The 27408-nt window shown below is 42.4% G+C and overlaps 1 protein-coding gene across 2 annotated transcripts in view; it reads left to right on the top strand.

Annotated features, from left to right (window-relative positions):
* Positions 1-26280, top strand: part of CHST9 (carbohydrate sulfotransferase 9) — a 98394-nt gene extending 72114 nt beyond the window's left edge. For both annotated transcript variants that reach the window (XM_054986033.1, XM_054986034.1), the window contains exons 3-4: positions 21271-21305; positions 24831-26280. In XM_054986033.1, coding sequence (XP_054842008.1) covers positions 21271-21305; positions 24831-25934 — 1139 coding nt within the window. In that variant the 3' untranslated portion in view covers positions 25935-26280. The remainder of the gene's footprint in view (positions 1-21270; positions 21306-24830) is intronic.
* Positions 26281-27408: the final 1128 nt, after the last annotated feature.

Below are 27408 nucleotides of genomic sequence, written 5' to 3'. Positions count from 1 at the left end.
AGAATTCTAGCTGCTGTTACTGCGTGTATTATGAAGTATTTCTGGTCCTTACTCAGTTCATCTGGAATGCAGTTCAGCAAAAAACAACTCTGGTTTGAAAGGTATTGAAACCTGTAAAATCATTTGCAACAATGTGTGCACCATTATCCAAAATTTATGTATATTTTTACAGGTCCACCACATATGGTAGAACAGTTGGTATGGTACAGTTTCAAAGGAGCAACCAACTAACTAATGCTTAGAGAAGAATTAAAAAAAAAAAGTTTGAGTAGCACTCAGGGCCGGCGTGCCCATGGAGGCCAGGTAGGCAGTGGCCTCGGGCGCGAGGGAACTGGAGGGGCGCCGGAGGGCGTGTCGGGGGCAGAGGCGCGTACAGCGAAGCTGGCATGACTGGGCTGCAGCTACTGCTGCAGCCAGCCAGCCAGCCCCGTGCTGCTGCCGCTGCCGCCGCCACACGCCCCAGCCGGGCGCAGCCTCCATGCACTGCCCCAGCAGCGGCTCGCGGCTTCTACACCTAGCTGGGGCACGTGGCGGCGGCGGTGGCACGGAGCTGGCTGGCTGGCTGCAGCAGCAGCTGCATCCAGCCACAGCAGCTCCGCTGCGCGCTCCTCCGCCCCCACATGCCCCGGCTGGTCGCAGAAGCTGCAAGCCGCTGGTGGAGCGGCACACGGAGCAGCCTCCGCGCGCTGCCCCAGCAGCGGCTCGAGGCTTCTGTGCCTGGCTGGGGTGTGTGGCAGCAGCGGCGGCATGGGGCTGGCTTGCATGCTCCTCCGCTCCCACACGCCCTGGCCAGGCGCAGAAGCCGCGAGCAGCTGCTGGGGTGGCGTGCGGAGCACGGAGAAGCTTCCATGCGCCGCCCCATCCATCTTGCGCTGTGTGATGACGTGACGTCATCACGCAGTTAGAGGTGTGCGCGCACGCAGCGCGCACGCTCGTGGCCGTGGGCGCCAGAAACTCTGGCGCCAGCCCTGGTAGCACTTTCAGAACTACAGCAAATGTATTGCTGTAGGATTTGGGAATTCTTTTGGTAGATAGATATTTTGTGTCTTCTTCAGGCCTGTGATTTCCTATGTTTCTGAAGTGGATGCTGAACCAGTTCCTTTTTTAAGTTAATTAATGCAAGCCTGTTACGCATTTTAATAATAATAACAACAACAGCAACATTTGACTTATATACCGCCCTTCAGGACAACTTCTACTCAGAATGGTTTACAAAGTATGTTATTATTATCCCCACAACAATCAACCTGTGAGATGAGTATCTGTATTCTACAGATTTGGTCAAGTAGATGTGTATTGACAATTGTTCACCATCTAGGCAGCTACAGCTAACATGAACTGCTTTCAAGCATATAATAATATTATTGCACCGTGGCTTACTTTGCCTGGTGGTTGTTTGGATTAAAAGCTGTAAAACACTTTGGCAAATTTGAAATGCTATTACAAAAAGTTAGACACTCCAGGGATTACACCCTGCCTGCACAACCCAGGCAAGGCTGTCCCAGCAGACATTCACACATATTTGCCAAGGACCAAAATAGAACATCTAATGTATACAGGCCATAATTTAGTAAATTTCAGTACAAAATTACCCTTATGAATAAGACACAAACAAAACTCCTGTAAATAAACATCCAGGAAAACTTTAAAAATTTTTCCCCTACATGCTTTTCTGTGTTGCCTTTCTTAGTGTCAAATTTGTGAACAGTAGTTTGTCCTATGCACACGGTATGTATATTTGTAGATCTGAAAGTAACTATCTTAAAAGTGAATTTCAAAAACAGCATACAGCGAGAGATCGCTGAGATACCACTGTAACCATTGGCCAACTCCCTCCTTTTCTTAGGTTTGGCCCAGCCCAGGGGCGTTATTCGGGTGGTGTCCAGGGGTGCTCGGCATCCTCTAAATTTGTAGGGAGCCCCTCCCTAAATCCCCCATGGCCCAACCTCCATAAATGGTAGAGGCCCCTCCCTATGATGTCATTGGGTCCCGGTTCTTTTAAGGACCTAGCATAGCAACCCATCTGGACCAGCCCCCACCCCCAGGAAATTGGAAAGTCTGCACCCGTGTTCGTACCCTACCATAAATTTTGTCTTATTGGTGCTACTGGACTCTTGATCTTTTCTACTTCTACAGACAGACTAACAGAGCTACCCATATTGACTTGTATTTATGTGCTGTTTAGGTAGTTCAGTATTTCTTGGGCCATATACTAGTGTTTCTTTTTCTCCCCTCCGAATAGTCATTATTCAACAATCAGGCTAATGAACACAGTAGAATCCAAAATTGAATTGAAGATTAAACAGTCACTACAGTATTATTTCCATTTCTATTCTTCAGATACTTGAGAAATACATTGTTTTTATATTCTGAGTATTTAATGCTGTGTTTTTCAACTGTTAACAGCTTTTATGACATTATATGTCCTCTGGAACAGGTTCCCTGGAGAGATGCCGTAGAAATTTCTATATAAAGAAATTATAATGTAAAGTAAATTTATGTTGTGCTGTGTGACTAACAGGACTTTAAAAGAAATAGGAAAAAACTAGGAAATTGATCTTCAGGTGAATTATTTTTTACTATTTAGTATATTTTCTCCAGACTGACTGAGCCTCATGTTTCACTCTACTTGTCTTCCACTCTTCCTGTTTTCTGCATGTTCGGGTTGCCATTTGCCCAGCAGCAGTGGGCATTCTCCCGCTCTGAGGTTCAGCTTCCTGCCACGAGTGATCAGGGCAACAGGAATAAAAAATAGTAATGTCCATAGAGACTGGAAGCAGAGTATGGCACAGCTAAACCCTAAAGTCTGGCATGCACCGCCCTGCCCCCCTCAGCTAGAGGAGAAGAGAGAAAAGAGGGAGATAGGTTCTCCTGCTCTTCTGACAGTGCCATCTTTCCATATTTCTTGCTTCTGTTCAGCCGTGCAGTCTATCACTGGCTTCTCTACAACAATGAAGGTTCTCATAGGCAGCAGCTAGGCCTGCAGTCAGCTCTAAGGATGGTTGATTGCTGATGCCTGCAGACATGTACCACAGCAACCCTGGATGGATGGAGAGGGCAGAGGTCATTGCCTCTGCAAGAGAGCCCAGCGTGGCAATGTTTCTCCCCGAAGCCAACACATTTGCTGCTGGTGCAAGGCACTGTGGCACTAAAGAAACCCCTCAAGCTGCAGCAGTTGCAAAAGCTGCTCTGGAGTGAGTTGCTACTCACTGCCCTGAGTGAGCAGGCACCAATCATGCCAGGCCAAGCAGCAGGAAGAAGAGAGCACGCTCAGCATCAGAGCTCTTAGCACCATTGACTGGGCAAGTTGCTGCTGCTGTCCTCACCTTGTCTCACTGCAGCTCTGGTCAAGCGCCCCATTGGTGCTACAGGAAGATAGGCTGTGGGAACTTTTTCGCTTCCAATGGCAGTAGCAGAGGTGAAGGGCAAGTGTAAGTGGCAGGGGAGCGGGTGTGGAAAGCTGGAGAAAGGATGAGGTGGTTTTGGAGGAGGGCAAGAAAAGAACTTGTAGGGAAGGGCTGGGTAGAAAGTACTTGTGGAGGAAAAGGATAGTCAGAGAAGGGGGGGATGAACTAGAAGCTGTTTTTAGACATAACCTTAAGGAGAAGGAAGATGCTTTGTTCTTGTGACAGAGGGTGTGCTTCCAGAACTGGAAGCTCAGTTCAGTGAAATGCCAAGGGGAGCAAGAAGTTGCAGGAACAACTTTAGGCTCAAAGAACACCCCCAAAATATGTTAAATTCTTTCTCTCTTGAGATTCCGCTGCGAAAAAAATCCATGCAATATCTCTGATTAGGACCAAAATATCACAAAATAGTGAGCAAGTTCTCCAAGACTCTTTATCAACTGGGATGAATATCCATTGAAAATCTGCATATCCTTTGAAGTGATGCAGCCTTCTTTGGATAGTTATTCCTCTGTTGGCCAGTAAAGAACTAGGTTTAATAATTCTGTATTTACTAGGAATTTGAACAATACATTCTTACTAAGAATTTGGATACTAGTATCAGATATCATTGTATGATATCTTTATTTTGGACAATGATAGGGTTTATTCCTGTAATATGCATAAGAGAGCCTGTAAATCTAGGGATTTTAGAGAGAGGAAACTAATTTCAGAAGCATTTATCTCTATATTATATATGTTGTCTTCTGTACTGATCCATCCCTTTCTACTTTGTCTTTATTTTCTTTAGATTTATACATTATTTTCCCTGCTGATGCTACTTGTCATGTATCCATGGAACAATGCCACAATTAGTGAAATGTTTTTCTTCTTTCTGTAGTCTCGGGACCTAGTTATCCTTTTAGTCAAAAAACAACAATTGTAAATATCCCAGTGATACAGTAAATAAATCAGTATATGAGGCTAATTGAAGTCCTCATACTGTCAGGTGAATAATTTAAGTATTGCTTTTGTTCTCTCTCCCCTATTTTAACAATATAGAGTGCACCGTGCTTTCCCTTTCCACCCCAAAAGAAAAGGCCCTTGGAAGGAAAGGTGGTTACCCATGTATGAGATACACAGTATCTTTTCCAGTTCCTTTTTCAGCTTTTCTTAACTAAGGAGAGTATTGGAAAATAAGCTGCTGTAGCTTTGATCATGCAAAATGAACATCTCCTTAGTATTTGCTGAGGCTAAAATAATCAAAATTATTTATTTATGTAGAGCATTGATTTTTTAATATTGTGCAGCTCATCTATATAAGAACAAGCAATGCTAGTTGAGCAATCGTACATATTTGAAATGTGCAATTTGATTCCATGGCCTTTGGAAAATTGTTTTTTAAGTCTTATTAAAGAAGAGTTATTTACTTTACATTTCCCTTAAGCATTTGTATTGGGAGCAGTTTTTTAAATGGCTCAGCTTCTGTTGCCCACATTTCTAATCACTTTAATAAAGAAAAGTTAACCATAGCCCCCTTCACAATTTTGTGGTGGTGATCCATAAAGGAAGTAATAACAAAAACAGAATATGTCCTTGGCAGGGTTTCTTTCTAAATGCTTAATACAATCCTAACTGGAGTTACTCGGTTTAGGATTGTACTGTAAATCATTTAGTTTTCAACATATTAGTTTTCCTTTGATCAGAAGGAATTATTTTTCTCTGTACACTACACAAAGTTGCACCAAATATTTGATGCTGGTCAGAATTCTAGTTCAGTCTACCAAGCGGTGACAGCGATATCTATCTTCACTTTTCTTTGCTGTTTGCATGTCTGTCTGTCTGTCTATCTGTCTGTCTGTGGGGGGCACTGCTTCTGGACCCATAGCTAAGAACAAGCAATGCAAATTCTTCTCCAAAAATACTCACAGAGATAAAGTACAGGGAGGGGGTTATTTACATTGGACTCTTTATTTATTTCATTGAGGCATAATAATCAGAAGATAAGCTGAAGTTTGAGATTTGAGGATCAGAGGATGTAGTGTTGACTGGCAGTTGTAGAGAGGCTGAACTTTCCAAGGAGCACAGTTTTTCTTGAGGTGCATGGATACCATAGTAAAACTGACATGAGAACAAATGGTCATTTTGAGGATTCTCTAATTTTTATTTTAAACCTCCATGTGTTCTGACTGCAGTCTTCTTCTGTGTTCCTTTTGAATTCAGAGGTTTACTACTGCTTACATAAACCAGTTTTTTGCTTAGAAATGACTTTTTAATAAATTATTTCCAGTAAATACAGCCAGAGCCAAGTATGAGCTTTCATGCAGTATGATCTTTCACTTTATAAAGCGTGGGCAAAATGAACAACCTGCAGCAACTGATTGCTGAAGGTCTTTGTGTGATCTTGGTCTGGTCATCATTTAAATTTATCCATTAGGAAAGATGACGGCCTGTCTTCCTTTCTCCTAGTGTCAAGTTATAGTTGCATTTCACTGCAACTAAAATACTTTAGAGCATGCTTCTTATTTCACTTTAATACTGGTGAAACATTTTTACAACCTATTTCACGGAGATTCCCATCTTAATATTTCAGGCTTAATTTAAATGTGACATGGGTGGTTAAGAAGAATTTACCTGTGTGATGTTTCACTTGTCCACCACTTCATTTAAACTTAGTTCTCAGCATCCAAGATTCATAGCCAAGGTAGATACTTGTACAAGCATACTTATGTTCAGGGCTCATTTTGAGGGGGAACACACAGGAACGCAGTTCTGGCAGTTCCCCAAAGAGGTCACATGTCAGGTGGCCCCGCTCCCTGACTCTCAGCCATTTTGGACCCATTTCGGCCTGGATTGGGGCCAAAACAGCCTGGATCAAGCCTCTGATGGGTAGTGGATCACTCTCCCGCTCACCAGCAGCCCAATCCTGACCATTTTGGGCCCCTATTTGGCCATTTTGGGCCCAATTTCGGCCCTAAATGGCCAGGATTGGGTCCACAACAGCCAGGATAGGTGATGTCAGGGGTGTGGCATATGCAAATCAGTTATGCCAATGACACACTTCTGGTGTCAAGGGGCATGGCATATGCTAATTAGTTATGCTAATGAGTTCCACTAATGAGTTCCTCTAGCTCTTTTTCTATGAAATGACCCCTGCTAATGTTGCACGTGCTGCAGCATTGTACACTGTCATGGGCTGGGCTAGCCCAAGCAGGGTGGTTCAAGTCCAAACCTTAAGGCCAAAGTCAAAGGGGAGTTCCAAGAGCAAAAGCCAAGTTGAACCGGTGGTCAGAGCATGAGATAAAGCCAGGAGTGAGTCCAGAGTCCAAGAGCGAGGTCAGGCACAGTCCAAGGTCAGTCACCAATAGCATCAGGTCCAAATGCAGGCACGGGCAAGGTTCACAGAACACACAGCAGTTGCAGGCAATAGACACGTTGCTTCCACACCCGGCAGTTCCTCCAGACTGGCTCTTATAGCCAGGCGTGGTTTTCAGCCAGCTGCTGGGGCTCCATCCTGATGCTACTCATTGTCACTCTCCAGCAGCTGGCTTTGGCTCAAGAGGCAAGCGCTGCGCCGTCTCTCCTGCAGTTCCAATCTCTGGCACTGCCTGCGGCGTTCCTTGGGCGTGGGTGAACCTGGGGGGGTGGAGGCTCTTGGCTGCGCTGCACCTGTAGAAGTCCCTGGCTGAGCTTCCCCTGTGGTGTTGGAGCTAGAGGGTGTTGGTGTCTCAGCTGCTGGCTGCAAGCTCTGATCGGCCAGCAGCTGTTGTTCCTGATTGCCGGCTTCTGCTGAATCAGGGCTAGGGCTGGCTACACAGGGCTCCTCTTCTCCTGAGGAGTCCTGGCTGGCTACACGAGGCTCCTCTCCTCCAGAGGAGACCTCACTCTCAGACTGGGCCATGACACACACATAGTAGCACAGTTTATATGAAACATGCAGGATTTCCTAAGTAAGCTTTTCTTGCCTGTCTACAACATATTTAAAACAGGCCTCAATCTCTTGCATAGCATTAACCAGGCAAATGGTGGAGTCATGTACGAATCTCCTGCTCCGTAAAGTAGAACCTCCACTATCTTCAACAGAAGAGCAAAATGGACTTTTGTGTATTCACTCAACCGAGTCATTATTAATGAGTGGCTGTTTTAAATTGGTAACTATTCAGCCATAGTCTGAGGAAAACTACATGAGACACAGGCACGTGTCGTGTCCCACAAGTAGAGATGGGCACGATCAGCATTACAATTTGAAAAAAAAACCGATAATGGCGTTCGCGCCATCGGGACCCGGCTAATCGGTGCTGTCCATGGCAACCGATCCAGCGGTCGGGGGTTTGCTTGTTCAGGGCTTGATCGGATCGATCGGTTTCTGTTCGGGATTGCAGACACTCAGGCGCCAGGAATCAATTCCCCTGGCAACGGAGCCAGGGGAATGCCTGAGCTGTGTTTGCCCTCCTTCTGTCGCCCTGGAAACGCGAATGGAATCCCAGCTTTCCTTGATCAGCAGGGCTTCCTTCCAACCACGGAGCAGCCAGCAACGCGTCACCATTTGGGAGAAAAGAGGGGAGGGAGGGGGAAGGGGGTGTTCTGTAGCCACGGGCACTCCAAATGTTTTTTGCTTTTTAAAAAAAACGGGGCTTTGTAGGAGGAATGGCTGTTTTTCTGTCTGTCACTCTCTGTTTTTAACCTGCTTTTAAAACACTGTATTTTGTGGGAAAATCTCATTCACGGCTCTGTGTGTGTTTAAAAGGGAGTGGGTAAAAGCTGGATACAGATGCTTTTAAACGGATCCTCATGAATTCATATGATTTTTATATTGAAACAAAACAAAACAAAAAGGCTGTCATATTATAGATCATGTCCTAGTCTACAGACAGCAACAAAACAATCATGCATCCACTAATCCGTGGCGCTGCCACAGCACAAAAACATGCTAAAAAAGCATGGATCCGCATGGATCCTCTTGATTTTTAAGTGGGGCCACCCAAAATCCACCACACAATCACAGACCATGTCTGTTGCCACAAATGGGACCAAAAAATTCAGCCATCCACTACTTCGTGGAACCGCCACAGTGCAAAAATACAGTTCAAAAGCACGGATCCACATGGATCCTCTAGGTTTTTACATGGGACCACCCAAAATCCACCATACAATCCCAGATCATGTCCATTGCCACAAAAGGGGCAAAAAAAATCAGTTATCCACTGCTTCGTGGCACTCCCATGGTGCAAAAACATGGTCTAAAAGCATGGATCCTCATGGATCCTTGTGATTTTTACATGGGGCCACCCAAAATCCACCATACAAAACCAGATCATGTCCATATCCACAAATGGGACCAAAAAAATCATTCATCCACCACTTTGTGGCAGCGCCACGGCGCAAAAACATGGTTCAGAAGCACGGGTCCTCATGGATCCTCTTGATTTTTACATGGGACCACCCAAAATCCACCATACAATCCCAGATCATGTCCATATCCACAAATGGGACCAAAAAAATCATTCATCCACCGCTTTGTGGCAGTGCCACGGCGCAAAAACATGGTTCAAAAGCACGGATCCTCATGGATCCTCTTGATTTTTACATGGGGCCACCCAAAGTCCAGTATACTGTCCCAGATCATGTCCAATGCCACAAACAGGACCAAAAGATCTAAAATATGACAGCCTTTTTGTTTTGTTTCAATGTAAAAATCATATGAATTCATGAGGATCCATGTCTCAGATTCATGTTTTTTCACCGTGGCAGCACCAAATATTTTTGGATCTGTGTTTTTTATATTTCAGTCTGTAGACCTGGCTGTGATATGTGATTTGATGTTTCATTTGTGTTTTTCCTATTTAAAAAACCATAGGATCTGCGAGGATCCGTGTGGATCCTGGTTTTACTTTCTTCCTGTTTAAAATATGCTTTTGGAAGACTGGCTGCTTGCTTTTAAAATCGGGTGGGGAGGAATGGAGGATTCTATCCCTGCTTTTTTTAAAAAACTGGCTGAAACATGTTGACGGGGTGTCTCTCTCTCTCTATTTGGAGAGGCAGGGACGGGTTAAAAACTCCCCCCCCCCCGCTCTAGGTGCATGTGTGTGTGTCTAAAAACGTCCCCTCCCTGAGGGGAGGCGGCTCGTCGCTGGGTTAAAATCTCCCCCCCCCTGCTCTGTGTGTGTGTGTGCGTGTGCATGTGTGTGTGTGTGAAAACACCCCCTCCCTGAGGGGAGGTGGCTCATCACCGGGTTAAAAACTTTTTTCCCCCTCTGCTCTAACTGTGGGGGGGGGGCCCTCTGCTTTGGCCTCCCCGATCCCTGATCCCCGATCAGAAATGGGACTTTTCGGTGTGGATCGGTGATCTGGGGTTGTCGCCAGTGCAGATCCACGAACAGCTTGATCGATATTTTTTTGGGGGATCGTGCCCACCTCTACCCACAAGGCTCCCTGGGTAGTGTAGTCTTACAAAGAACAGCCACTCAATGTGATGCTCTGCTGAGGAAAGAGTGATGGGAGGGATTCTGTCTCTCTTTCAAAAAGCCTTGGCTCGAGTTTTTCTCTGAAAGCTTGGGCGGGGGGGTAACAAGAACCAGGAAATCCAGTGCGGCTTTTTGCAAGACAGAAAGAGAATCCATGATGCAATTCTCCACCAGGGAGAAAAGTGGTGGGGAGATTTTCTTTCTCATGGAAAAAGTCATCCCGGATTTTCTGCCTCCTGTTACGTCCCCACCCCCAAGCTCCCTGAGGAAAAACCAAGCTGAAGCTTTTTGAAAGAGAGACAGACAGAATCCCTCCCATCACTCTTCCCACAGCGGAGAATTGCATTGAGCGGCTGTTCTTTGTAAAACTATACTACCCAGGGAACCTTGCAGGACCCAATACATGAAGAACACGTGTCTGGCATCTCATGTAGTTTGGCTCTCTGAGCAAGTTTGGCAAAAGACTGTTCCAGATTGTCAGTTAAAGTACATCACAGCCACTTTTAGTTCTTCTGTGGTACTACAGAAGAAAGTATTGGAACAAATAGTCTAGCCACAGTGAGTATAAAATAGACCTACATGTGGTGGTGCGGGGAATGATAATGTTCTCCATTGTTGTGCAGGGAGATTGTTACAGTGCATTTTTCGCTGGGGGGAGATACACAGCTGGCAAAGAAGGGGGCTACTAAGGCAGCAGACATTGAAAATAGCTTGATAAAATAGTGGGAACTTTTTATGTAGTTTGAAAATATTTTTTATGGTGTCATGATTCATGAACACAGCTTCCAAGGAAATGAGTGCTTATCCCCGCCAAAATGAGTGCTTATTTCAAAAAATAGTCACTTATCTCAAAAAAATAGTCAAAAATAGTACTAGTGGGGAGAGATGTGTCATTCTTCACTTGTAGATTTCATGGGCACTTTTCACTACGTAGGTGCTTTTGATGTTTACATAACCACAGTCCATACAGCACAGTGGTGCTAGTTAGCAGGAAATTACATTATTTTAGTGATCAGTGTGCGAGTGCAAGAAAATGCAGTAAAATGAAGGTGTCAGAATTCAGTTTAAACCACTAAGCTTCTAATACTCAGAGAATGTGACTTGCTGGCTGTGTCCTAACTAAAGTAAGCAACTAGTTTAACTACTAGCAGAGAAAGTTTAAGCCAGAGCTAAGTATCAATAATAAATTTAGAACACTTTTCCTCCCTCCTGCTGCTCATTTTTCCACCTTGTTTTATTGGCAGTCTGACAGGTTTTATTTTGGAAATGAATTAGCTGTAAATTAGGCATCCCAGGGAGGCTTCACTTTGGGACCATGTTTTCTAAATGACTGCCAAGAAGCTGGATTTTCTCATCTGCAATTGGACTTACTGATTGTAAGTTACAGCTGCCGCTTCAAATATTCAAGATAGACATTAAAAAGTCCAAAAGGAAGATTCAGATACTGGGGATTCCTTAGATGGGCATATGGGTTCCACATCTGACTCCACTGATCTTAAGAAGAAACATGTTTAAAGTATATTTTAGAACACGTCCATCCCTCAGGAGACACACCCCCCCCCCCCACAATTGGCAGGATTCCATCCCTTTTGTGAAAGGGAAGGGGTGTCAGGAGAAGTTTGAATGTGTCCGGTTGCCAAGGTGATGCTCCATTATAAGATGAGCCTTGTTGGATCAGACTAAATAATCCATCCAAGTCAGTATCCCAGTTGACACAGCTGCCCCTAGAAGGCCTACATCAAGGGTCCTCAACATGGTGCCTGTGGATGCCAGGCACCCACCAACACCTTTCCTGGCACCTGCCAAATGTTTTAGAAAGAGAGCGGGACCAGGTGGACCTTCTGCCCAGTAGGGCTTGTGATTGGCCTTTGGAGATCCAATTGGCTATGCAGCTTTTCTAATGCTACCACAGCATAAGGCTCTTTACAGCATGACTGAAGATAAACTGTGAGTATGCCAAAAAAAATTTAATATGTTAATTTTAACAGGTAACCTGTTATATAGAGCTTCTTCCTGAAATTTTGAAGCATTCCTACTACATTTATGCATGATTTCACTCCCTGATATTTTGTGGTTAGCTCCACCTCTTGCGGTAGCATTTTTTGTGATTGGATCTGCCTCCAGCATGCAGCCATTTTGTACTTGCAACTGATCCCCACCCTGTGCCAAAATTCCAAAGGTGCTGAAAAAGATTTCGGACCCCTCTCTTACACTGAAGGCACAGAAGTCATTAGCACTGATATCAGTATCAGAGGTACTGTCTCTGAATATGGAAATCTTATGCCAGAGACAGGGGTTCTTTCAAGGATTTGTAAAGTCAAAAAAATCACTTGAGACAAGATACTTTTACAAGATAAATAGGCTATTAATGGGGGAAGGGGGACAACAGGCATATTGCATGCCCCTGCCACAGGGGAAACAAAATAGCAATCCTTTAGATGGTTGTTGTGGGTTTTCCGGGCTGTATTGCTGTGGTCTTGGCATTGTAGTTCCTGACGTTTCACCAGCAGCTGTGGCTGGCATCTTCAGAGGTGTAGCACCAAAAGACAGAGATCTCTCAGTGTCACAGTGTGGAAAAGATGTTGGCAAGTCATTTGTATCTACTCAGGAGGGGTGGGGTTGAGCTGAGTCATCCTGTAAGAGTTTCCCAGGGTGTGGAATGCTAATGGCGGGAGGCTTCACTGTATCCTGAGGAGGTTCTTTTGCATATGGATTGATGCTTGATGTGCTAATCTTCTCTGCAGGGCTATTGTTGAGTATAGAGTGTTTTGTTAGCCTGGTGTTTTTCAGAACTGGAAACCATGCTCTGTTCATTCTTAAGGTTTCTTCTTTCCTGTTGAAGTTTTGCTTATGCTTGTGAATTTCAATGGCTTCCCTGTGCAGTCTGACAAAGTAGTTGGAAGTGTTGTCCAGTATTTTGGTGTCCTGGAATAAGATACTGTGCCCTGTTTGAGTTAGGCTATGTTCAGCCACTGCTGATTTTTCAGGTTGTCCGAGTCTGCAGTGTCTTTCATGTTCTTTTATTCTTGTCTGGATGCTACGCTTTGTGGTCCCGATGTAAACTTGTCCACAGCTGCAGGGTATACGGTATACTCCTGCAGAAGTGAGGGGGTCTCTACTGTCACCTAGACTATATGTCACAGCCACCTAGACTATATGGACTCCCTAAAATACATAAGGATTCAGTCCCACTCCGACCCATTGTGAGTGCCGTTGGTTCACCGACATATGAATTAGCTAGACATCTGGCCGATCTCCTGCAGGACCACATCGGAAAACCTCGTCTTACATCAAAGATTCAGCAGATTTCATCAACAAAATCAGTTCTCTGAAACTCAATCCACAAGACATACTTGTCAGTTTTGATGTTGTATCTCCCTGTTTACCAAGGTTCCAGTAAAAGACACAATTGCACTTATTAATCAGATTTTCCCAGAGGATGTAACAGCCTTATTCCATCATTGTCTGACAACCAGTTACTTCCAATGGGATAACGAATTCTATGAACAGATGGATGGGGTGGCCATGGGGAGCCCTCTCAGCCCAGTTATAGCAAACTTCTACATGGAACATTTTGAAAAAACAGCTCTAGAATCAGCACCCCACAAACCTAGTGTATGGTTCCAGTTTGTGGATGATACATTTATCATTTGGAGCCATGGGGAGGAAGAATTGATGGAGTTTTTGAATCATCTCAACAACATCCACCTGAATATACAATTCACAATGGAGAAAGAAATCGAGGGAAAACTCCCATTTCTGGATACCTTGGTCATCCGCAAAGCAAACTTTTGGTTAGGTCACAAGGTCTACAGGAAACCAACTCACACTGATCGGTACTTACACAAAAAATCCAATCACCACCCCCGACAGAAAAGAGGCATAATGAAAACATTAGTGGATCGTGCAAGACGGATATGTAAGCCGCACTTTCTCAATGAGGAAATTAATCATCTAAACCACGCACTTCAGGCAAATGGCTACTCCAGAAATGAAATCCGAAGAGCAATCAAACCCAGGATGAATCAAACAACCAAGGAAAAACAGTCTCCTACAGGAAAAGTGTTTTTGCCATATATCAAAGGAATTACTGATCAGATGGGAAAGCTTATGAAAAAGCATAACCTTCAAGCAGTATTCAGACCCACCTGAAAAATACAACGGATGCTACAATCAGCAAAAGACAGTAGAGACCCCCTCACCTCTGCAGGAGTATACCGTATACCCTGCAGCTGTGGACAAATTTACATCGGGACCACAAAGCGTAGCATCCAGACAAGAATAAAAGAACATGAAAGACACTGCAGACTTGGACAACCTGAAAAATCAGCAGTGGCTGAACATGGCCTAACTCAAACGGCACAGTATCTTATTCCAGGACACCAAAATACTGGACAACACTTCCAACTACTTTGTCAGACTGCACAGGGAAGCCATTGAAATTCACAAGCATAAGCAAAACTTCAACAGGAAAGAAGAAACCTTAAGAATGAACAGAGCATGGTTTCCAGTTCTGAAAAACACCAGGCTAACAAAACACTCTATACTCGACAACAGCCCTGCAGAGAAGATTAGCACATCAAGCACCAATCCATATGCAAAAGAACCTCCTCAGGATACAGTGAAGCCTCCCGCCATTAGCATTCCACACCCTGGGAAACTCTTACAGGATGACTCAGCTCAACCCCACCCCTCCTGAGTAGATACAAATGACCTGCCAACATCTTTTCCACACTGTGACACTGAGAGATCTCTGTCTTTTGGTGCTACACCTCTGAAGATGCCAGCCACAGCTGCTGGCAAAACGTCAGGAACTACAATGCCAAGACCACGGCAATACAGCCCGGAAAACCCACAACAACCATCATTCTCCGGCCGTGAAAGCCTTCGACAATACAGCAATCCTTTAATTTAGGGGAAACCAAACAGTAATCCCTCAATTCCCAGCACCCAGCACACATGCACATGAAATATTTATATGCTATCTATTGATCAGAAAAGATCTTCAAAGTGGCTAACAATCAGTTAAAACAATATATAAACCAAAATAAAATATTAAAAGCAGTTAAATTTGGATCATAATCACAGCAACCAATAATCAAACCACTACAGAAAAAAAAGATACATCAGCAGGAGACAACTAGAATTAATAAACACAGGTCCCCAAAACTTTGAATAGCCCCTTTTTCATTACTTGCCAAAATGCAGGCAATGATGAAGACGGGTAGACTTACTCCTGGAGTACATTCCATATCTTTGGTACAGCAGCTGAAGATAACATCTTGCATCCCAACTTACTGCACTTCAGGCAGTAAACAAACCCTGAGTAAGGCCCCAGATGTTGATCTGAGAATTGGGATAGGTACATGAGGGGGGAGGCAGTCCTTACCCTGATCCCCAATCATTTAGGTTGAGATCAACACCTGTTTTAGAATTGTCTGCAGATATAAATAGGCAGCCAGTGAAGTTCATAAAATATCAGAGTTGCATGCTTCATTCAGCAGGCAACTGTTCATAATCTGGCAGCCCAGTGAAGCTTCTAAGAGCATGTAATAACAATCTAATCCATGGCCAATTCCTTAATGGCTGAGATCACACAGTGAAGAAGCTCTTACAGTTAAAAAATAAGACGAAGAGCACCAAAGCAAGAGCAAATAGGGAACAATAGCTGCTATCTTCATGAAAAAATTTGCAAGTATGGAAGGTACTTTTTTCACAAATGCCTACTCCCCATGGTAACTTTTGCAGTAGAAACTAAACCTCTTCAAAACACAGCACAACACCAATATCTCCTCCATGTTTCAAACCAAACCATGTTTGATTTCAGGACTTTTTTTTAAAGTGTGAACAAAATAGTCTCAAGAGATACCCAATGCGGCCCATAATCTCTGGGTTGTGAGCATCATAAACTGCTGCTTCCAGCTTCAATCAAATTCTTCCATGGGGCTGACTTAGGGCAGGTTCACATGGTTCCTGTTAAGAGGATTAAGCATACTGTTCCAATGATTACTGAACACTGGTTACTGAAACACACAATAAAAACAGTATAGTTTTGCAGTGTACAATAAGAATGAAGATGGAAATGCTTATTTGTAAGCAACCATGGATTATAGGATGCTTGAATAGTGGGAATTATAGCTGATTTGAGCACAAAATTGAAGGCCTGTTTCATTTTCCCTTTTTAAATTCCCAACTGCATTAATGAAGTGTAGTCCAGTATTCTTTTCATAGGAGAGTTCCATTGTCAAACTGAGAACATCATATTTTGCTCCTGTCTGTATTGTTTGTAATGACTTCATTAGGGAGCAGCTGAATGTGTGCACGTGGGTCAGCGCAAGACATTTGGCTGCTTTAGCTTCTGCAAATGTTTATGTTCCCAGGGTCCTTTGAGCCTCTCAGGAACAGTTCTGCATCCTTATTAGAGACTGACAATTAAAGGACTGTTTTCATATCAAAAGTAATGACCAAAAATTAGCCAGGGAGACCTTAGAATGCTGTGAGAATTTGAACACTCTGAAATGGCCAACTTTCCTTCATTTGGTTCAATCAGTATCAACTTGGGGTTCCTTTTTATGTTTAATGCTGCCAGGGTAGTTGTTGAGTTGGCACTCTGACAGTTTACTAGGATTATGCAATACCGAGGAGAAGGTAATTAATGCATTGTGGGACTTTTCATCATACTCAGTTGTCCAATTAGCAGAAGTTTGAAGATAAATATGATATAGCTAGAAAGCTCCCTAAAAACAATAGAGCAAGGAGGCATGATTGAAAAGAAATTTCTGCTTACTGATACTGCGCAAAAAGCCCTAATTAGTTTCTAATAGTTCAGTGTTTTTTAGCAAACTAGTTCATTGTGTCGCTTGTACTGAGTCCATTCTTATCAAGCAAAAGATAAATTTGTCAATCCGAGAATTATCCTTTGGGGTATTTGAGTCCAAGCTGTTGCCCACATAAGGTCTCGTATGCTCACAATGAATCCAGGTTTGGGTAACCATGACATTCTATACTCTTGCGATGCCCAAAATACTGCCACAGTTGTTTAAGGCACACTAGCACAAACATTTGAGCTGGTTGCATGAATGTTTAATATATAGAACTCAGCAGGAATATTCAGCAGAAATTGCCTTTAAGAAGGAAACCGGGCCAGTGGCCCTTTTGTCAGTCCTTCGCTAGTGCTAAGCAATTGTTAGAAAATTCTTTCCAAGTTTCTGTTTCTTGGCTGGTAGGAGTTAGGTACTATAAGTATGATTGGTAATTCAATTTGCATTTGGAGGCCTACCTTCAAATACAGTGAAATGGGAGGCCACATGCACAAAACTCCATTTCCCCTCTGGGCTGTCTTCAGAAACTCATTGATGTCACTTCCTTCCTCAGTCAGCAAGTGAGTTTTTCTTTAATTCTCAGCCCCAGCTGTCTGTGCTGTCAACACAAAGTTATTAAAATTCCTTTAAAGTGAATCAAAATAGCCTAAAAACAAATGTACAGGGAAGCAGGAAAGCATCAGTATTCAAAGTCCACAAAGCTTTGAGCAAAATAGGGCTGATCCAACCAAAGATTACAAACATTGGTCTTTCTTAGCATCTTGTGCATCATTAAATAATGTTTAAAACACATATTCTTTAATTTTATATTACCAAAAAGTGCCTTATGTGGTTTTTAAAAAATTAGCCCCAAGATGTAATTTCAATTGTCATAATGATGATCTCAATGAACACAGAAATGCATACTGAAAGTCTGCCTAAATAATGTTTAATATTCTTTCTTCAAAAAACAAAGTAAAACTTCTATCTACAAAACAAAATAGTACACCATTATATGGTGAGTAATTACTATAAAGAGGCGATCCTCTTTCATGACCTAAAGCAATAAGTGGAAAGGGTTGTTTGTTTGTTTTTTAGGAAGATCGTTCCTAAACAAACAAAAAAGTTTGTTAAAAATCTATCTGTTAGAAAATAGTTACACATTATCAAAGTAGGGATCATACTAATAGTGGGCATTTACTAATGAGTTTTTGTATATTATGCCTATTTAATAAAACAAAAAAATTAGAAGAAAAATAGTTTTAACATAGTCCTGAATACCTTATTACTAAGTTAGCGGTTTGGAGCTGGAAATCCAAACTCCAAATGCACAGTACTTCACATAAGTTACACTCCAGCAACTGAATGTCATGGGTCCAGTTGGAAGATTACTTGTTATCAGCTACAAAATGGCCACTTGGCTGCCTTTATAAATCAAATTTACTGTTTTTCCTGGAAAGGGAGAGAAATGCTTAGCACCACTTTCTCAGCAGCATAACATGCTTGCACAAGGAGATACTTTGTTTTTTAAAACCTTTCCCATATCACTAGATTATTCAATTCTGAAGTTGGAGAAGGGGGATTAAAGGGGTAGTGGTGGCTTATTTAGTTATTCTAGGAGCAGAGTTGCCAGTTGTAATTCTGGGAGATCTGCAGCCATCACCTGGAGGTTGGCAACCTTTCCAGGAGACTAGTACTGTAATATACAGGAGTCCGTTTCGTGTTTTATATTAGTTCCAGGGCTCTAGAATCTGGAATTGTTCTAGACAAGGTTTTACTCATGTTATATAGCACCTTTAAGACTAACCAATTTTATTGTAGCATAAGCTTTCGAGAATCAAGTTCTCTTCGTCAGATGCATAGTACAGAAACTGGTCAAATATGAATGGCAGTTGAATGAAGGCTGCTAATTATACTTCTTTTGCTTCCTTTCCTAATCTCTGTGATTCTTGGGGAGAAACTGAAGATATGAAAACATATACAGGTTTGGGGCTGTTTTGGGGACTTCCAAATAAAGTCTTTATTGGAATGAACGCTTGCAAGAGCTTTTGCTTTGTTGGTTAGATCAGTAAACGTTTTCCTATTCCATTGTTCCAGGGCTCTGGAGAAGCAGCATATAAATTCTCTAAAGAAATAATAAAAATAGTATTTCTGTGTCTCAGTTTCATTTTAACTTAACATTTCAGCTCCAGTGCACAGAGGTACTATACATTCACATTCAGTAGTGGTTTTTTGGGAACCCCTGAAATTCTGAACCCCTGAATTTCTGAAAATTCTCAGGCAACTTTTCTGGTATCAGATCTGTATTTCCCAGAATGTTGAGCTAATTGAATGGAAGACAACGTCGTTATAAATGCAAACCAATAATGCCATTTTATAGATAACCCTGTTACCAGAACTGCTCTATTTGAATGGGGAATTAGCTTTAGCAGTCTGTAACTTAAAATTAGCGTGGATCTTAACCTATGTTTATGGAGGTCCCGATTCCAGACACTCTAGTGACAAAGAGGCAGACTACAAATAGATTCCAACCACGTGTATTTTACTAGTAATGTGGCGTGAGCCTGAACTTGCACAAGCATACAAGAGAACACACAAGATCTAGGAAATACAGAGTAAGAAATATAGAGACTTTCGCATTAGCAGGTTCCCAACGATGGTGGGGAATACTCACAATCCTGAAGAGAAGCAGAGACACAACAGCGAGGTGGCCCAATGCCAGCAATGGAACCACAGACAGACAGCAAGGGGGTCTGGATAGGGAATGGCCTAAGCACCGTGTGGTCTGAGAGACCAGCTTAAATACCCCAAAACGTACCCTGGGGCTGGTGCTGTACTTGGTGGTTCTCACAGATTAAAACAAAGGTTCTAATGGGTTACTGAATGGCTTGGATGGGCCACTTTGGTAATCTGATCGTGATAAGTGACACCTCAGGAAGAGGGGACAAAAGAGGGAGGGGGAAATCCGAGTGGGCTGAATGGATGTTCCAGCGGACAGGGCTTGCCCTGATGTCATCAGCTCTGGAATGCGGAGGTTTCTTTGAGATGCATTCTCTAAGTGCTTGGGATGGTCGGCACTTAGTTCCTTCTCCGGGGCGGCTCCTAAGATATGCAGAGCGGGGTGAGGTACTCTCGCTGCGGACGTGGTGTGCCCGCTTCGCCGAAATGGCTTCCCAAAGCAGTCTTCTTCCCTGGGTCTTCTGGCTGCCTAAGAACATGGATGCCGGCTGGGCATGGCTGGGGCTGGATAGCAGGCTGCCCGGTAGCGAGGGCAAGCTCGGCGACCGGCTCACGGGAGGCTCCAGGCGGGAACTGACCAGGGAGCGCCTAGCCAGGCTCGCTGGAGGTTTCCCCGGCAGGCGCCCGGCTGCTAGCAGCGGCTTGGGCCCATATGAGGCAGGCTTCCATGGAGGCAGGGGGAACAGCACACAAAACACAGTCCAAAGCAGGGAACAGGCACGGTCCGTGGCAGATGGCAATGCAGGCACGGGGCACACTTGTAACAGAGTCCAAACACACACTGGGAAGCCCAGATACAGGGCAGGGCAGGGTTGCCCAGAAAGAGAGTCCTTTGTGCAGTTAACCAAACATGGAGTCAGTAAACTACACAGTCTATTGCAGCAGCAAGATAATTGACACGCAGGCAGGAAACTGACACGTGTATCAGAGCACACACGTGCAGGGCAGTCTTTGGTGCAGCAGTAAAACAGCAACGCAGGAAACTTTAACACAGTTCATGGCAGGCCTTAAAGCAGGAGAGGGGGCCTACTTGGCAACAACCCCTGAATCTCTGCACCTAGTTTTACCAAGACGGACCTTAGCAATCCCTGTGGCACAAAAAGACATGGTGGGACCAGCAGAAGCTTTTTCAGGGAAGGGGTGGCACTGGCCAAACAGGGCAAGTTCCTTGCAGGTCCATGCTTGCTTCTACATATCAGGGTTCTCCAGCATGGGGCACCATGGTGCCCCCAGGCATCTGCTGTGTGCTTCAGGAAAATAAGCAGAGCCATTGTGAAGGAAGAACAATTTTGTGTGTTATCCCCCCTGCCAGGCTTTTTGTGTATTTTATCCTCGCCTTCTACTCCTTAGTAATTCCCCTTTCCTCTGTGTGTGTGTGTGTGTGTGTGTGTGTGTGTGTGTGTGTGTGTGTGTGTGTGTGTGTGTGTGTTATCCTTCTCCCTCCTGGGTAGTCTTCTGTGAGTGTTTTAGCCTCATTGGCCTCTTTATCTGTGTCTGTGTTTTTATCTCCCACTCCCCACCCCCACCCCCAGTAGTCTTGTGTATGTTTATCTTCCCCTGGCTGTTTTATGTGTGTGTGTTATCCCCTGTTGGTGTTCTCTGTGTGTATGCTATCCCTCCTTTTCTCCCATTGATTGTCTTCTTTTGTGTGTGTGTGATTCCACTTGGGCTTCTTCTGTATATGTGTTTATATTCCACATCACCCTTCCTCTTATGTGTGTAGACATTTGCTGCACCTCCTGTAGCAATTTGGTGGCACTACCTGTAGCAGCAGTTTAATAGTGGTGCCTGCCACAGAGCTTCATTTTATTTATGAACTGTGTTTGTTATGTGTGGTCATATTTAAACCCTATAATACTGATTATTTTCCATTTTCTCTTTCAGAGTCTGAAGAAAAATTAAAGCAGCAGATGGGTCAGGTATTTAAACCATTTTAACATATCTTTAAGCGGCATATTCCAAACTATGCATGAAGTATTTAGGAAGAAAATCAAAGTTAAAGACAGGTATTTCACACAAAACTTCTCTTTTGAACTTGAATACATGTATGAAATACTGCATGGATTATAAAAACAAGTTTCTCTTGATTAGGCCAGTTTTATCATTTAATAAAAGCAGAAGAAAAACATTTCAACTAGAAATTTCAGAAAATCAAAAATCAGTTTGGTATTTTTGTCTAAATGGAATGTTTGGATTTTTGTTTCACGGCTAAAACTAGTCCACTGGCTAAAATAATGTTGTTTAAATCCTGAGAAAAGAGAAGGCTCATTGAAGCCAGAGGGTAACTTTGGCTAGTCCACTTCTCTCTGTAACTGCTTTGAATCTTATTGTTTTCAATCTAAGTGGTTCTGCAGAGAAAGTAATCATGCTTAAGACCCATTGAAATGAATATGATTTATGTTAGATGCAACAAATGTGTCCTGTTGGTTTCAATGGGACAAAGTTGCTAATTTTGGATTGGAACTGTTTCAGACATGGCAGTAATTATATTTTCCAGCAGATGAGATCAGAACAGATTCAGTTTACAGTAGAATTTCACTGTGTAATCTAACCCTAATGTAGAAATATTGCTAGCCTAGCAGAGGTTCATGATTCCTCAGCATTCATGATATTCAGTTTAAGAAAAATACATAATATTTTGACTGTAGGAGCAAAAACAATAAAAAACTTAATTACCAGACCTAGCCAAGTCATTCTGTCTTGGTGCTTTCTGCTGTTCATTATAAATTAGCTTCATCTCTAGCTTTTCTAATTCATTTCCTTCAGGTTTCTTCTTTGGACTAGGCAATAACTTACTTTTGTCAACTTTTTAAATTCTTAGATTTTAATAATACAGCAAGTTTGTAATAAAGAGTATAGAACATCACTACAAACTATTTTGGGCCTTTCTTGACCAAGTCCTCCAGTATACTATTCCACTGTGTTTAGTGTTGACTGCATAATAAAGATTTGGAGGGTGTATCTCTTATACTCTCCTGTGTGAACAAAGAATTTTTGACTATTCTTAACCAAATAAATGCTTATTGTTAATCACACATAACTGGTTGATTGCAGAGCAGAATACTATGTCTATCAAACATAATTTTGCTTACAGTTGTTCATCAACAAGTACCTTGCATGCGCAGAACACACTTTTGTTTGCATAGGGAGAGAGGATCTATGATTTCCATATATTTCCCACTTGAGTAATAATCCATGCTACTCCAAAGGGCCCTCAGCCCTCATGAACAGCTTTAGGTGCTTGGGGCGGGGAGGGGGGGGGACTGCAGAAGACAGGGAAATGGGAATAATCCATTATCTGAGCAGAGTTCTGCTTGTGGTTCTTTAAATTCAGCCCAGTGTCACTAAGGACCAGTCTAAAAAGTTACATGAAAACAGTGTCAGTATGACACATATTCTTTGTGCAGGTGACCAGAACATGTCGACTAGGTTACACAATTATAAGCCATGATTACTGGAAATGAGCAGCCACTGGTAGTGTTGTCTCTCCCTCAAACTAACCTACCTCACAGGGTTGCTGTGACAATAAAAACACTTTTAGGAGCTTCTTTGAAGTAATAGGAGATGAAAATGCAAGAGAAATGCATGCAGACCAAGGCAGCTGTCTCGTCCTGACATGGCACACTATAGCAAAGGTATAATGGATTCAGGTTCTTGGTTAATATCTGATCAGCTATTGAGTGAAGAGGCTCCAAGTTTCAGTGTTTATTATACAGAAGACATGAAAACATGATCCAAGATGGCTTGTTCACATCACTATTAGTTAGAGTTCAGCAGCTCTTAACCAGTAATGGCAACACTCAGTGCATCCCCCCCACCCCCCAGCCTCCTTGGCCCTGAGAGAATCAGTGTTAGTGGTGTAGTTTTATTTTTCCCTCATTCTACCTCACGTCGACTTCCTGAGTGTGTTTCCTGTTGAGCTGAAGGAAGTTCATGAACCTGCACCATCATCCTATGAGAGATGGAGCCTACTGTTCTTCATTATTATCTGACAGCCACTTACCATTATTCATATTACCTTTAATATTGAATGTTATTAGTAATATGCTTGTGGTAGTTCAATCCAGTATGAGGGGTCAAGAAATAAATTAATAAAAACCGTGAGGGATTTTGTTCTTGCATTGTTGATTTCTTTTCGGCTTCTAGTCATTCCATTCTCCTGTGCATCCAGTCAGTGCTGCCTTTTTCCTGGCTGATTTTGCTCCCGAAGTTGCAAGGGGAGCAGTTTCAAGGAACTCCTGCTGTGTATGTCAGTTGAACCTGGGGAGAGCTACCTAAGGCACTTGTACAAAGCTCAGCTGATCTCGTTCCAGCTAAAAAGTCACTCCTGTCATAGTGGTTCAGCATCTCTTGTTGCAAGTGCATACTGTCTTTCTCAGGTAGCTGCATTAGAAGTATTCTGGTCACTTCATGTTACCTTTCCCCAGTATCCTTAGGGATAATTCTGAGCTTCAGTAAAGGGTCCTAGTGGGCCATTTGTTTTCATGTTCTTAGATAAGAACTGTGTCCTGGATTCTTATACTTTCCCCCTTCTTGAAATTTGTTTCAAAAGTTTTTTCACTCATAACCAGGTATATAAAATTGTTATACTGGAGGTTATTTTCAAAATTCATTATTCAGATATCATTGTTAATAAAATAACAGTATTCACAGTTATCCTAATTGATGTTTCTTTGTGTTGAACAAGAATTTCAGAGATTTAATCTACATACATTTAGATGATATAAATACAATTATAACCATTGTAGGTTTCTGGCCAAATTGATTAGTTTTATACCACTTCGGTATGGAAGTCCTTTAGTCAATTCACAAAATAAAACAATTGAAAAAAAATCTAAAACCAATAGAACAATAAAATCATCAGTAAAACTGGAGGTTGTACCCTAGCATGTGGAAGATACCTTCTGCTTAGGAAATAGCATTGCAAATGTCCTCAAGGTAGGCTGACCAGTCGAGTGCAGAATGATGGGATCACATTTCTATCATCATGAATGGTTGCATTATCGCATAACTCCTGTACCTGCAGTTAAAAAAAGGGAAAGGTCCCCTGTGCAAGCACCGAGTCATTGCTGACCCATGGAGGGGGGGCAGGGGGAGTCGCATCATGATGTTCTCTTGGCAGACTTTTTGTTACGGGGTGGTTTGCCATTGCCTTCCCCTGCAGTAGAGGAGCAGATATAATGAAGTTCAATTTTATCTTTACTATTCCTCTCAGTAAAAATATAGAGTTCCAGCAGCAAAGTGTTTCTTATGTGAGTTGCCGTTATGCTTGTTAAAGTGACTTTCTATTCCATTAGAAGGTACATTTGAGATCAAGAAATGCTACAGTAATTATTTTTAACCCTTTGATTGCTGTTTTTCTGTCTGAGAAAGAGAGCTGTGTACGTAATACGTATGTAATATGTTTACAGATTACATATTTTAAATGTCTCTGTTTTTTACAGGACTTCAAATTCTGTTATACAGAGGAACCTAGAAGAGCACCAAGGAAATTGATCACTTCTCAGAAGCTTGACAAATCAAGTATGGTTCTTATTGAGAGTGTGTCTTCCCATGCAGATGCTAGCCCCTTTCCAGGGATGACTGCCTCCCTGCCTCCTGAATTATCTGAAGAACAGCAAAAGATCAAATTGCTCCTTAAACAATTCAAGCAAGTGAATTTACCCCCAGCAGTGCGCCCTTTGAACAAGAGTTTCATCCAAGATGATCGCTGGAAAGCCACAGATGAAATTCAGGAGAAACGGAGAGCTTTCCTTTATAATTTCTGCAAAAAATATATTAGAGAAAGCAAACCTCTGATTCACCTCATGCGGATGGTGTCCAGAATATATGTAGAAGATAAACATAAACTCTTATATTGTGAAGTGCCTAAGGCAGGCTGTTCTAACTGGAAAAGGGTTTTGATAGTACTCAATGGCCTTGCCAAAACAGCTTATAATATTACCCACGATGCTGTACACTATGGAAAGCATTTGAAGAAACTAGACAGTTATGATTTAAAAGGGATACATATGCGTTTAAAGACATACACAAAAGTTATATTTGTTCGAGATCCCATGGAAAGATTAGTGTCTGCATTTAGAGATAAGTTTGAACATCCAAACAGCTACTACCACCCTGTATTTGGGAAGGCAATTATTAAGAAATACAGACTTAATGCAGATGGGAAAGCATTAACAACAGGCTCCGGAGTGCAGTTCAAAGAGTTCATTCAATATTTGTTAGATTCCCATCGTCCAATAGGAATGGACATACACTGGGAGCAGATCAGCAAATTGTGTCATCCTTGCATTATTAACTATGATTTCATCGGTAAATTTGAAACTTTGGAGGAAGATGCCAATTATTTTTTGAGACTAATAGGGGCTCCAGAAGGGCTGACATTTCCTAATTTCAAAGATCGACATTCCACCGATGAAAGAACAAATTCAGAAGTTGTGAGACAGTACCTAGCGGAGATTTCTGCCACAGAGAGACAGCTGATTTACGATTTTTATTCTCTGGATTATTTAATGTTTAACTATAGTGCATCCTATGTAAAGCCATGATTTGGTTTAGTTTAATGCCAAAGCAGTTTTACCTGGCAACTCTGAATGGAACTAAAATAGCTTCTTAAATTGAGAAGTTTTGATTTGCTGAATATAGAAATAACACAGGAAAATAAGTATACTAAAATGTCTGGGAGGGGAAAAAACTTCTACATTAGACAGTTTTAAAGGATGCAGTGTTAGGGTTTAACTTTATAACATTAAATCCAGCATTCTCATAATGATTTGAAAACCTTGGAAATAACATGGTTTTATTGTATCTCTTCAGAATTAACCGGTTGTGTGTGTGGGTTGAATGTATTTTGTACTTTCTGGGAATACTAATTAAACGCCAGCTTTCAGAACAGTTTAATGTACAGTATATTAATCATTCATTGACGTCAAGGTGGGTTAGTTGGTTCCACATAAGAGAATGCAAAGATAAGTAATGATGATCCTTCCAGTCCCACTGGATGTGTACTGTAATCTGACTGCACAGACCAAATTATATTACAAAAGCATCTGTTTTAGCAGAGGGAACCTATGGTAACTTGGGTAGCATAGTGGTTTTGTGATTGGGTTGCAAATCAGCACTCTGTTTGTTCAGATCCTGCTACAGCCATGAATTCAGCAGGTAGCCTTGGGTAAGCCACTCCTCTCAGCCCCAACTGTATTGTGGAGATAATAATAATACTGTCTTTGTTCAGTGCTCAGAATGTCTAGAAGAGTGGTATATAAATTCAGTTATTATTAAAGCTAGCCCTTCTCTTCTGCTCCTACCTGACTGCTTGTTTTCTAACCAGACTCCACAGGTGTAAACAGAGGGGGGGGGGAACATGTGCAGCATATGCTTCCTCATCCAGAAACTTATTTTTACATATGCCTCAGCTTTTAATACTTGGTTTAAACATTTCTGAGCTTTTAAATCTTACACATTCTACAGCATAAAAAGATATTCTGAGAAAAACATAAACTGCTGATTCCTCAAAGGTTTTGTTCTTTACCTGCCTAATAGGTGAAAGACTTTTGCAAAGGATTTTTAATGGAAGGAAAAAGATGGCCCTATTGTAGAATTAGGATAAAGTCCTTCAGAGAGCAACCCTAAGCAGATCTACTCAGAATTTAATGGAAAGTGTACTTAGTATTGCACTATTAGACCAAAGCTACTTTTCAGCCTGTTTGAGGCAGAAAGATACAGGTGATCAGACACATCAGATCGTATTTGGCTTGAGGGGACCTTGCAACAACTTTCTACCATTTCTGTGAGGCACACCCAGAAGACTTCTCTTGCTGTTGCCCTCCTGAAAATTAAGGGACGCTCATTATATTAGGAAGTTTACTGGATATATCCATGTAAATTCTGTTAGATCAAGATGGGTAGCCATATTAGTCTGTCTGTAGCAGTAGAAAAGAGCAAGAGTCCAGTAGCACCTATAAGACTAACAAAATATGTGGTAGGGTATGAGCTTTTGTGAGTCACAGCTCACTTCTTCAG

This window comes from Eublepharis macularius, chromosome 7, assembly GCF_028583425.1.
Source record: "Eublepharis macularius isolate TG4126 chromosome 7, MPM_Emac_v1.0, whole genome shotgun sequence".
NCBI classification, from domain to species: domain Eukaryota; kingdom Metazoa; phylum Chordata; class Lepidosauria; order Squamata; family Eublepharidae; genus Eublepharis; species Eublepharis macularius.
Note: the sequence above shows the minus strand (reverse complement) of the source record. Positions and strands in the feature narration are given on the sequence as shown.